The sequence below is a fragment of the Enhydra lutris genome, unplaced genomic scaffold (assembly GCF_002288905.1).
Source record: "Enhydra lutris kenyoni isolate GAN:26980312 unplaced genomic scaffold, ASM228890v2 scaffoldscaffold54, whole genome shotgun sequence".
In the NCBI taxonomy this organism is placed as follows: Eukaryota; Metazoa; Chordata; class Mammalia; order Carnivora; family Mustelidae; genus Enhydra; species Enhydra lutris.
The window spans coordinates 1165558-1178961 of NW_019154138.1; the positions used below are offsets into that span (position 1 = coordinate 1165558).

Here is a 13404-nt window from a genome sequence, read left to right on the forward strand (position 1 = left end):
ACAAGTAGATGGAGAGGCAGGCAGAGAGAGAGAGAGAGAGGGAAGCAGGCTCCCTGCTGAGCAAAGAGCCCGATGCGGGACTCGATCCCAGGACCCTGAGATCATGACCTGAGCCGAAGGCAGCGGCTTAACCCACTGAGCCACCCAAGGGCCCTACTTTATTGGTTTTTACCTAAAATTTTTTTTATCTTTTCCCCCTTATTTTCTATCACTTCCTGTTGCTATTGTCTTTTTGTCATGCTTTCTGTAAAAATTTCTTTTGTATTTATCATGCAGCTTCTTTGTTAAGTTTTATATTCTGGCTATCATGTTTTTAATTCTCCCTTTTCATAATATCATGTTCATATTTTCTGGATATTATATTTTATCTTTCTGAGATTATTTACTAGAGAACTTTTGAAATTTTCTTCTCTACCCGATCTCTGCCTGATCTCTTTCTTTAAAAAAAAAAAAAATTCTTGTTTTTATTGTGCTCAGTCTTTCATGTTGGAGGCATTTGTAAGTTGTGTGGTAATCTTTAGCTATCCATTCATTTTTAAGAGTGAAAGAATAAATTTATTGGAAGCTCTATGTTTGGGAACAAGGATTTTTGTCACAATGATGTCATTTATCAGGTAGTCTGATAGCAAGGGCTCTTTTTGTTGGGGGAAATCCCAGGTGCCAATATCTGGAGTTTTTTTTCTCCTAGGTCCTTCAGTTTCCAAAATAAACATCTAACCTCATGCCTAAAGAACATACATTTTGCTTTCATATCCTGAGTACAGGGCTGTGGAAGGAGCCAGGGCATCTATGTTTCCTACTCTCTGCTGTGCCCCGTCCCTCCCTTGAGTAGAGAGCCTTTCACCAGAGAATAAACTTCTTTTCATCTTGCAAAACTGAAACTTTGTACTTATTAAACAATAACCCCTCATCCCCCTACCCTAGCCTTTGTCTTCTCTTTAATATAGTAAATGAAAATGACACCTCTATGCTTCTCTTTTTATTTCAAGCCCTTTCAGATCTCGTTGGCCCATGTTCCACAGTCTCTCTCATCACTGGACCCCAACCTCCCTCCCTGCCTCATCACCCAGGATCTTTCCATGCAGCTCATTCCCAGCCCTGCTTTCCACTCCTAAGTATACTGGGTACTTTAAAAATCCCTGTATGTAACTGGATTTTTTTTCCTGCTCATGTTGTTATTCTCTTCTATCCTTGCCTTTTTCTTTTTTTCCTTCTAAATATTTTAATTTTATAATTTAGGTCAATGTCACCTCTTTAGTGACGTCTCCAAGGTTGGAATTAATTTCACATTCCTGTGTGATTCTGTGGCATTTTGCTTGAACCTTTGCTATACCTCTTAATTTAAGTGTAGCTAGTTTCTTGTGTCTGCTTCTCTCTGTATTGAAAACTTTTTCAGGCCAAGCCTGAGTCATCTCTGTATTTCCAGAGTGCTCTGCTCACTACTATTCTCTTTTAGGAAAGACACGAATATTGGTTCATTGATTCAACATATATTGATTGAGCTCCCTCTCTAGGCACTGGGGATAAAATGGTGAAAAAAATATACAAGGCCTCTGATCTCATGGGACTTATTCTAGTGGGGGAGCCAAATCAGAAACAAAGCCAGGGAGCAATGCAGGATGGTAGGATGGAGTGCAGTCTTAGGTAGGATGTTCAGCTGGAAAGGACCTTGGTGGGATATAATTAAGTATCTCAGAGCAGGATACCTTTTTGAATATTATATTTCATTTAACATATATATAACAATGTTAAGACATTTGATTACCATCAGAAGTAATGTATTAATGCCTAGTAAATTAATTATAAGTGTAATTTTTTTTATAAAACTAATTTAGGAGACTTTGTTAACCAACTGAATTTTTTTTTTTTTTATCAAAAGCTCTATAGAGACTATTAGTGGAATTTAGCATTTGCCTATTAACATATACCTTATGAGCTTAATCAGTATATAGAGTGGGTAGGCTAATAACAGAAAATATTAAATCAAAATTATTTTTCAGGATGCCTGGGTGGCTCAGTTGGTTGAGCATCTGCCTTTGGCTCAGGTCATGATCCCGGGGTCCTGGGATTGGGTCCCACATCGGGCTCCTTGCTCAGTGGGGAGCCTGCTTCTCCTTCTGTGCCCTGCTCCCCCTGCTTGTGCACTCTCTCTCTCTCTCTCCCTCTGACAAATAAATAAAATCTTTTAAAAAAATTTTTTCTTATGTTTTCAGTATTAGCTATTAGATTTGAGCATCAAATAATTCTTGACTCTTCTCCTTCATTCATATCCCACATTATTACAATCCATTATCAATTCTGGTTTTCTTTTTCTTTTTTTTTTTTTTTTAAAGATTTTATTTATTTATTTGTCAGAGAGAGAGAGAGGGAGAGAGAGCAAGCAGAGGCAGAGGGAGAAGCAGGCTCCCTGATGAGCAAGGAGCCCGATGTGGGACTCGATCCCAGGACGCTGGGATCATGACCTGAGCCGAAGGCAGCTGCTTAACCAACTGAGCCACCCAGGTGTCCCTCAATTCTGGTTTTCTTTACCCTCAGATTATATCCCGAATCTAACTACTTTCCATCACTTCTAACACTAACATCACAGCTCAGGTTACCATCATGCCTCGCCTAGACTTTTACAGTAGTCTTAATTCCTACTGGCCATAAGACAGTTATCCTCTACCTACTCATAAGGCAGTTAGATTATATGACATATCATAAGCCTTTACTGACTTTCTTTCTCATACAAAGTGAAAACAAACCAAAGTCCTTCCAATGGTCTTTGTACTATCCATGATCTGAACCTTTTTTTCTGACCTCATCTCCTACCACTCTGTCCTGTCTACTGTGTTCCATATCCATTCTTCTCCTTATTGATCCTAAAACACACCAGGCATGCTTCTGCTTCAAGAACTTTGCACTTCAGGAACTCAGCCCTGCACAATCTTCCTTAAGATCTCTATTGTTGACTTCCTTCAGCTTCCACATACATGTCACTCTATGAGAGGAAGTATTTTCTGATCACCTGTATAAAATGGCAAACCTGCCTCCTCCTACTATCCTACCCCAACACTTCTCATCCCCTACCTTTCTTATTTCTACCTTGTACTTAACATCATCTGACATAGCATATTTAGATTTTTGTTTGTTTATGTTGTCTTCTTCCTACACAGCTAAGGTCAATTTCAAAAGGGCAAGGATTTTGTGTATTTTATTTGCGCTGTATCCTTAATACCTAGCAGAGTGCCTGGAATATGGTAGGTGTTCAATAAATATTTGTCTAACAAATTAGTCAATCAGAGAGAAAGATGTGTAGATCTGAGCCTAAATCTTAGGAAATATCACTCAACGGACTTTTATTATGCCCAACGCTGCTCTCTACCTAGGCACAGACTGCTCTCAGACCCTGACTATTGCTGCCACATGAAAATGTGCAGATTGCTTCCATGTTTGGCCTTCCTCACTCAAAGTCTGAAAGAAGGCTTTAGTATGATTGCTGGTAATATGTCCTGACATTTATAATAGGTTATTTGTTGATGATCTACTTTGTTTATGAGCTTTCTCTAGAGGAGAAGGCAGTACAGCTCTGGGTGGTTAGCCAAGTGCAACATTCCCTGTGTCATGTTGCTTCATATTTGAAAAGAACAGTGAGAAAATTGAGAAAGTAATACATGTAAGACAGTTTTGATTGAAGAATTGACTTATTTTTAAAATAATTTATGGCTTGTTTTTTATGCATAACATTTCTCAATTTTATCTGACAGTTCATCAGATAATTAGAAGTGACACATATTGCTAAAAAACCATTGTGGGTTTTCATTCATTTATGCTCTTCGCATGAACCCCTGACAAATAAAAACTGTGTTTGAGTTTGGCCTTATTTAGTTTGCTAACCTATAATCAGGAACTAATGAAAAATAAAATGACCAAATATGGGTTGCCAGAATGTAGAGAAGGATTGGCCTCAATAATCAACAACTTCCTGATCCTGAAAAATGGAGACTTGGCAGTATCCTATCATTAGATAGCCCTGAAATATATACGGTAACAGAATCCAAAGTGCAATTTCCTATCATCTTTTCTCAAAACAATTTTAGTATTTCTTGTTTTTTTAATTTCAAACTATTTTTAACATGTTAGTAGATACTGAATTTTAACTCTAGCTTAAAAATAAATGCATATAATTCTCAGAACAGAGAGACTTATGTTGACTTTCCTATTTACTATGATGCATGAACTTGTAGCATGATTTATTTGTTCTTTTTAAGAGGGTTTTGTTGTATATGAAAACCTCTCTGATTTTAGAATGCTCATTTAAGAAACTAAGAATTGTGTGTACTTTTTAAAATAAACTTTTTTTTAGTATTATATACTTACAGAATTGTATATGCACAGATCATAAGGGTATGGCTTCATGAATTTAAGAGTTGTGAATTTTTTCTCAATCACATTTCAGACACTAATATCTGGAGCCGTAGTAGAACAACTTGACTTCCTACGAATCAGTGAAACAGAAGAGTAAGTCCCTTTGGGTTATTATTAGAAAAGCAGGAAACTAGAATTAGAAATGTAGGAAATCTGAAACTTTTTTTTTATAATTTCTAGGCTTCCAGAATTTAAGAGTTTTGAGGAACTAGAACTTCCCAAACATTCAAAAGTCAAACGACAAAGCAGTACCCCTAGTGCTCCTGAACTAGAACAGCAACCAGATATTGCCATTACTGAATGGAAGAACAAGCCCACCCATGAAATTCTTCAAAAACTCAATGTAAGGAAGATGTAATTCCCACCTGACTCTGAGTGAGGTTGGCAGAGCAGGAATTCTCAGGGCCAAGCCGTATTTCTTTCGTCCTCTCAAAGAAGGTAGATGCAAGTGCCTGGAGGTAGATGGCCTCTCTATGGTAGAGGCAGTAATGAGAGGTTGTTTTCATGGTCTAACATTAACATCGGTGTCTTAAAGATGCTTAAGGAGTGTGGATGATTTGAGTTGCCTTGGGTATGAAGGTATTATATGAGCCATTAAAGAAGTTATGTCAGGAATAGTTGCCTTTGGGATCTCCAGACTTCTCATTTGGCACTCTCCCATCCTTTTCACAACTTGGATCTTCTCTCTTATCCCGTGTTTATGTCTTAATGCTTGCTGTAAGTCTCTCCATTCATTGAGGAAAGCACTCCTATGACCATATTCATATGAATATTATGTGAACAACCTAATACTTGACCTTCCCTAAGAGTATTTGCATTTTAAAAGAGGTGGGGTGAGAGTGGGTTATACTACTTATCCAAGGAAATGAAATTCTAATGATAGAACTATAACACTATGACATCTTATTGGGCTATACCACAAATTTGAGCATGCAAGTTAACTATGTATCCTACTAGACATCTTTTGTTCTTGTTATTGATTAACATTATCTATAGATTTCCATAAACATGAGAAATATGGTAAGCATGGTAAGCATAAAGCACATAGCCTGGTGCCCTAATACATAAAAAGCATTCTATGCATGTCCCCTGCTTTTATCCATCTCATAACATGTTGATAGCAACATGGTCTCTCATTTATGAATAAGCAAAAGGAATGAGATTGAATGACTTGGCCAGATCAGAGAGTGGCAAAATCAAGTGTTAATCAGGTATTAATGCTTGGAGACAATATATTTTCTGTCCATTGCTTATCTTGTTTTCTGGAAAATTTGGTTATTAAATACTACTACATCAGGAAACCAACCTGTCTACTCTCTGTCTCCAAGATACCTAAGATAAATAGTTGTTTAATGTCATCTACTGCTTGGTAGTATATCAGCAACATTTTATTTTTCTTTATTTTTTTTTTCTTTAATATTTTTCGTTAATTCTTTAATAATAGCAGATTTCCTCTCTGCATCAGGTGGTTGCCTGATTAGTTACTCCCTATGGTAACTTTTGTATCCATTTTATTCCAGTTACTCACTGTGATTTGCATTTTTAGGACTGCAGTTGTCTGGCTAGCCAAGCCATCCTGCTGGGTATACTGCTCAAAAGAGAAGGCCCCAACTTCATCACCAGGGAAGGTAAGTATACATGTCTAAGAGAACATTTTTAAATAATGAGACCTTATTTTATTCTCCATTAAACCATTTTTTAACCTTTAAATGGAAAATGTTTATTCATACCCCCTAGAGTGGTATAGACTGATGTATGAACTCCTAAATTGCTTTCATGCAGTGATGTTTGATTGTTTCTCTGATTGTCTGAATGGTGGTAAAGCCTGATTCTGCCTGTAACTGCTAACCTCTGATGACTCTTTCATAGTTCTTTATTGACAGTTTCTGTTTCCAGTTTTATTTCCTGAATGTTTTTAAGAACAATATTAAATCATTATAGCTATAAAAATTAGCTCCCTCATGGTCTTCAGCAGCCAATGGAATATGGCATTTAATAGAATTGATAACAAACATTGATAACAAAATTGATAACAAAATTTAATTGTTATAATTGATAACATTGATAACAAAAATTAATCATTTCTCTCTCTTTTTTTAAGATTTTATTTATTTATTTGACACAGAGAGAGAGAGATCACAAGTAGGTAGAGAGGCAGGCAGAGAGAGAGGGGAAGGCAGGCACCCCGCTGAGCAGAGAGCCCAATGTGGGGCTCAATCCCAGGACCCTGAGATCATGACCTGAGCCGAAGACAGGGGCTTAACCCACTGAACCACCCAGGCGCCCCAACAAAAATAAATCATTTCTAATCATGTCCTCTCTGCATTAAGGATGTGACCCAATTACCCCTGAAATCCACAGTTGTATGTTGAGGCATTCTAAGGAATTCTTGAATTCTCCATCATGGTCTGCTTCTAGCGTTTTATTACATAGAATAATATAGAATACATTTCAAGATACTCAAAGTTTTTGGCTCTGTCCTCTGTTAGAGGGGCATGTTGATTTGTTTAGGATTAGAGATTGAGTCAGGATTCTAAACAGCAATGTAATTAATAAGATTTATAGTTTTAGGAGTGTACTAAATATAATTGTTTATTCATATAAGGTATAGCTAGTTTTTACATTATTGTAGTAAAGAGATAAACTTCTTGAATATTATATATGTCAACTGAGTAGCCTTAATTTTCTTAACCGATTAAAGGCAGAAAAACTTTAAGCAAACTTCAAACTGAATCCCTCGTGTTTCTAATTAGTCTTGAAACTATAAGCAGAATCCCAATTATATTGAGAACATTCATTGAAATTTATACTTTAAAACAATGGGAGTTTTAAAAAGCAAACATTTTTTTAGGAACCTAGAATGTGGAATGGTTATTTTAGTAGTCCTTTAAAATAAAACAAAGTTTATAAAAAATAGTTTATAGTGAAAATGCTGAAAGGATATTTTTATAAATAGGAATAATACTCATCTTTTGCTTAGATAGTTAAAAGACTAAGTTTTTAAATCCGTAAAATCTTATGATATGTTGAAAATCATAAGCATCTACAGAATCTGAATATAATTTTACCTAATTTGTTATAAAGCTATAAAAATAAATTCATGGTAAAATGATAAAGATCTTGTTCTCTCCCCATGTTTCCTTTTTGCTACTCTGTCCTGTCACCATCATTAATTTGTTGACAAGCTAGTCATGAAGCCAGATCACATGTAAATTGTGGTCAAAGAATGAAACCCAGTGGTGTCTTCTGAGGATTAGTATGTATTGGAATGATCATGCACGTAAGAGAGTCTCCGTAAACTTTCATGGGATAAATAAATGAATGATCGTGTATATTCAGAGTCTGCAGTACTTGTTCAATTTTCTGTATTCTGTTTATTTTCTGCACTACTTAAAATAACTTATTTTTATTTGTTAAAAACTTAGATTGCATATTAATTAAGAAAGTAATAAATTTCAAGAAATAAAGTACTCACCAAAATCATATATTCAAACTAAATATTAATTATGGCTGGGACATTCACATAATATATTGGGTTACCTGTTTCAATATGTCAGGTAGTTCAGAAGACTGTTGGATGTGGGATTAACTCTAGTGGAACAAAATGAAATACAAGAGTGTTTTTTTGAAAGAGAATAAATGTTATGTATTTAATTAAAAGGATTTTTTTTTTTCAACAAAGACTCTATTATCCAATGTCTAGGTACCATTTCTGATCACATTGAGAGAGTCTATAGAAGAGCTGGCAGCAAAAAGCTTTGGTTCGTATTAGTGTCTTTGTCATTATGTTTTATTTTTTGTGTTGTCATATTTAAAAGCATAAACATAATGGGCAATCTTAAAGATGGTTATTTATCCTAATTTTTACTTTGAAACTCCAAGGTTATGGCTGTGATTCTGTCTACTTTCTAAGGGTCTGCCTACATTCCATTTTATTGTGGCTCTCCCAAGTTATTAAAAATAATGTCTGGGAATAAGGACCTCCACAGGAACAGAACCTGGAGAGACTATTCACTGGAATGATATGCTAATGACTCTTTTCCTCATTGCGTCTCCTCTGTCCCAGCAAGGTGCTTTAGGTTCTACTTTGTATTTCATAGAAGGCCATGAAAAGAGACCAATGGTTCATTTAATCATAAGCAAAAATAATAGAAGGCAGTTCTCTCACTACTTAAGTTGAATGAATCCCAGTGATTATAGTTGCTTCATGTAAAATAACTAATATGTTCTGCAGAAGTAGTCTCCCCGGGAATGGGAAAAAAAAATTGGGCAAGATGAGATAAAATTGTTTCAGTTCACAATGGGGTAGGTATACCTAAATGCATAGCCCTCTGTATTTTGAAGCAATTCTAGCCATTTTACTAGCAGAATCTAATATTTTGAAAGTAAGAATACATGTATTTTTTAAATGACCCATTATTATCTCATTTTGAAAAAAACATCTCAAACTATGTCATAAGAAATTCTCTTAACCTCAACAAGCCTCAGGTTTCTAATCTCTAAAGTAAGAGGATTTAACAAGACCATCTCTTAGCAGTATATCAACTCTGTGATTTATAGCAAATATACCATTCCAACCCAGAAGAAATACTATAATAATCCTCTGGCTAAATCTCAAATTTGCACTGTAAATTCTCAGCACAGTAAGACATACAAGCCAATAGATGTTGCTTTTCAGCCAGTATATTTCAAATGTGGTCTATAGTCTAATTTTTTGCTAAGTGAACTTGTTTTTACTTTATGTTATTATTTTTGGATTTTAGATAAAGCATTAACTAGCAGATATTTAGAGTGCTGACTCTTATGTTTAAAAGAACAAACTCCTGGAAGTTTATTTACTGTATTTTCCCTTTTGTGGCTTTCCACTGACACACTTAGGTTGGCGGTACGCTACGGGGCTGCCTTTACCCAGAAATTTTCTTCCTCTATAGCCCCACACATTACTACTTTTCTGGTACATGGAAAACAGGTAACATACACAGAATGTGGAAAAATTGAAGCTGCTTGAAACGTGTGGGCTTATTTGCATTCTGAGGGTTAAGTATGTCTTTTGGTCTTAAAATGTGTGGATGAAAGCTTCTCTAAAAGTAAGAAGCGTTTGTTTCACTAACTTTACCAGTTATTGACTTAATTTTCTACTAGTCCATCTATGTTGGAATTAAGGAATATAGATACTTTTTATAAGTCAGCTTCCATGGATATCCTGAAATATAGGAAACTGTTTGAAACCTACATTTTCATTTTATTTTCTTCCTCTAAAAGTTCCACATGAATTTTACTTTTGAGGGAAAAATGTCTTATGTATTGCATGTGCCATGCTTTAAAAAAAAAAAAAAATCTGTTCTCTCTAGAATCTGAGACTTTTTCGGAAATGTAAAAATAGCAATGTGTGTTCCTTCCTCCAACATTCTGGCTCTATCAAGAAAAAAAATGCTGGTATTTCATTGTATCACTTCCTGAAATTGACTACTTATCGAGTCCCCAAATCCAGGAATTTGGTTATCTAGGCACCAAAAGAAACATGATTTAAAGTGGTTATAGGAATAGAAGACATTTATAGTGACAGACTTAATAATGAATTTTTTAATTAAAGATTTTATTTATTTATTTGACAGAGAGAAATCACAAGTAGGCAGAGCAGCAGGCAGAGAGAGAGGGGTGGAGCAGGCTCCCTGCTGAGCAGAGAGCCCAGTGCGGGGCTCGATCCTAGGACCCTGAGATCATGACCTGAGCCAAAGGCAGAGGCTTAACCCACTGAGCCACCCAGGTGCCCCAATAATGAATTTTTTAATGCAAAATCAGAATAGTCACTTAATAACTCCTCCTAACTCTACTCCCCTTCAAAGGGATGGTTAGGCTCCTTTTCTTTCTTTTTAAATTGATAATGGCATGAATCATGCTGGTAGCAGAGATAAGGATGAGGGGTTCCCTTCCTAATTCTGGATGGTCCTACAGTTGGGGAGACCTCAGATATGAGGTCCAGTGTCTTGGGCTCAGTATTTCCTCCAAATTATTATTTAAGGACTTAATTGTGCACATTTTTCAATCTCCCACATCAGGGCCCCCATTCATTCACCATCTTTTAGATTTGTCAACCTCTGGCGTGCTCTCTTCTTTGCCCCCAGGTCGGTTGTGCGCTGTGCAGCAAGTCTTTTAAGTAAAGTAGTGGACAGCCTGGCCCCATCCATTACTAATGTTTTAGTGCAGGGCAAACAGGTAAGTATCTGATTTTCAGACTCTCACTCAATCACATCCCAAAAGCTTTTGGATAAGACTCTTGCTTTTAAATCTGGCAAGCCTCAATATCCTAGGCCTCTCAGCCACATTAACAATGGCTCAGGCATTTCTACAGAAGGCTCCTACAGAAGCAAAACCTAGTCTTAAAGATGCACATTCACTAAGTAGACCACCCCTTTTTCCTGCTGTATCTTAGAGATGTGGTTTCCGACTCCTGTGTTGAGATCAGTGAGGCTGCTGACCCAGAAAATGCAATAATGCCAACTAAAGTACTCCAGACAGGTTTTGGATAGGCAGGGTCAAGACAGGTGAATAGCGAAGGGCACATTTTTCCTTCTACTCCACATGAGATTCTTCTCACTCTGAGAAATGCTTTGACTCCCCAGATTTTTAACCCTTTAGGCCACTTCTTCCTATCGCTCCTCCCATCCCACAAGGGCCAGCTCTTGTTAGCTCCTCCTCACAGAGCCGTCTCCAGTTAGCAGTGGTCCCTTTCTCCACTGGCTTCTCATGATGGACCTGTGACACTTCTCACAATCTGCCCTGGATCCCAGTTCATTTCCAAGTGTCCCAAGGTAGGCTGTGAACACCTGGAAGTCAGGGCCCAGGTCTTTTCCAGGACCTGTTCCAGCATGGGGTCTGGCTTGATAAATGTGGCTTGAATTGAGCCTGTGCATGTGGGAATGCAGAGTGGGATGTGGCTGCTCATTTTTGTTTTGTTTACCATTAGCTCTAATTACCTGGTTGAATCATCACTGGTTGGAGTGAAAACCTGTTTGCTTTCTTTCTCTTCTCTGGGAATATGTGTGCTTTATCATGCTTTCCTGACAGTTGGCCTAGGGATATAATAAGCTTTAATAATATGAAATACTTTAACCCTCCTTAATAGAATCAGCCCATTGCTCATATTTCAGGGCTCTTAATTCATTAAAACTGAAATTATTTCATCTTGACATCCAGATTAAAATGTTAGAATAGTAAATTCTTTTATCTTGTAATATTTATTAACAATGAAAAAGTGATTGTACTAATTAAAAACTCCTGAGAAAAAGTTAAATCATTTCTCACATATGTTATTTTCTCTGTTTTCTCCAAATTAATAGTAGAATTAATAGAATTTTCATCCTCATTCATCAGCTACATAGACCAAGGTACAGGAAGTACCTTATCCATTGCTCTAACTCTCCACAGTCCTCATATCCAGCCACAGTCTCATATTGCTGCCCTGGACTGAGTTACCTCTGAGAGAAAGTAAATGGGCTTTGGGAAGCTATTTTTCCTTGGATTTTAGGTCTCCATAGTATTTCTGAAAATATAGTTAATTCTACTACATATGAGTATATGAGAAGATTTTGGAGATCTTTGAGGTCACGGCATCTGACACTTGGAGAGGGGTGGGTTAGGGTTAGTCATGTCCATTCTGTGCATTAAATGGAGGAGACTTGCAGCCTGTGATCCTGAGACTCTGCCCCCCATATCCTAGAGGGTTTGTCGTGAGGCTGTGGCTGGACCACTGCCTGCCAGACCAGCACATCTCCTATGGAAACATTTATAGAGCCGAGTAAGCCTGGAAGCCTGAAAGCCCCATTTCAGGTGCATGAAGTCCCTTAACTGACTGCATCTTACCACTTCACAAAAAAGAAATGAGGATAGAGCATTCAAAGTTTGCATTCACTCATTTATGAAATACTGCCCTGAGAACTGAAGTTAATACTGTTCCTACAAAGTGCTTCCAAATCACCTCAAGCTCTCTGGAATGAAACAGTGGTTTAGTCATCACTGCTTCCAGAGGCAGTGATGTGCCTTCCCTTTGTTTTCTTCTTTACACACTGACATTTTAATAAAAGTAATCACACTTGGACTAACTGGTTAGTACCACTTGTGATATAATAAACCAGCAGTTCTCAGTTTTGACTTCCTCATAAAGTTGGGGCAAAAGACCCCGTGTTCTGCTCTCTCCCCTCAACTCAGAAAACACAGGCGCCCTTTGATATACTTTTCATTTTCCTGCCTCTCATAATTGTGCACTGTCCATGGAAGAGAGAGGGAGAGGGGTAATCAGGAGGAAGGAGGTGCTGCAGACTCTTCTGGGGGGCAAGATGCCAAGGAGAGAGGAGAGGGACCCAGAGTATTCCTCTTGCGAGCTTCAGCAACACTCTCTACTTTGAGTTTTTGTTGTCATTTCCCTCTGTGCTTTCTCATTTCCTAGGCCTGTGGGCAGCCTCGTTTATTCCCCTCCACAGGTGAGAGATAGATCAACAAGTATTTTAATACTCACTAGGTGCCTAACACAATGCTGAGATAAGTTGGGGCTACACTAGAACTATATGACCTTGCATCTGCCTTTCAAAAGGTGATAGTGTTGTTAAAGAGCAAAAGTTCCACATGAGAAACCATAAAAGAAGTGAAAAATATACTCTCAACTACTAAATTGTGTAGACTGTGCAGTAAAGTAAAACTATCCAATGTATTTTGGTTTCTCTGGGGAGTTTCTAGTACTAAAGTCATTCAGAATAATTTTCTCTTAATAGTTATTTATATTCCTTCCCTGCTTTTATCCACTCACCTTCACTCCCCTAACTGGGACCCTTACCTGCCCTTATATTTTAGACCAGACTGTGAACCATCATGAACTCCAGTGGGAGTCACGCTTTGAAAGCCATTTTAATAAATAGCAGGAACAGTTATTCTACCTAATTCCCTAGTTCACGTAGAGTAATTTCAGCCTGCCAGTCATCCTGAGCCTTGAATTTTTTTCTT

General features: G+C 37.2%; 1 protein-coding gene across 1 annotated transcript in view; it reads left to right on the top strand.

Moving 5' to 3' along the window:
* The window catches only part of LOC111157377 (phosphorylase kinase regulatory subunit beta), a 240406-nt gene that overhangs the window by 201511 nt on the left and 25491 nt on the right, over window positions 1-13404 (top strand). Inside the window, exons 21-25 of the mRNA XM_022518739.1 lie at window positions 4439-4500; window positions 4588-4750; window positions 5954-6035; window positions 8111-8168; window positions 10533-10623. Of these exons, the coding sequence (XP_022374447.1) occupies window positions 4439-4500; window positions 4588-4750; window positions 5954-6035; window positions 8111-8168; window positions 10533-10623 (456 nt within the window). The remainder of the gene's footprint in view (window positions 1-4438; window positions 4501-4587; window positions 4751-5953; window positions 6036-8110; window positions 8169-10532; window positions 10624-13404) is intronic.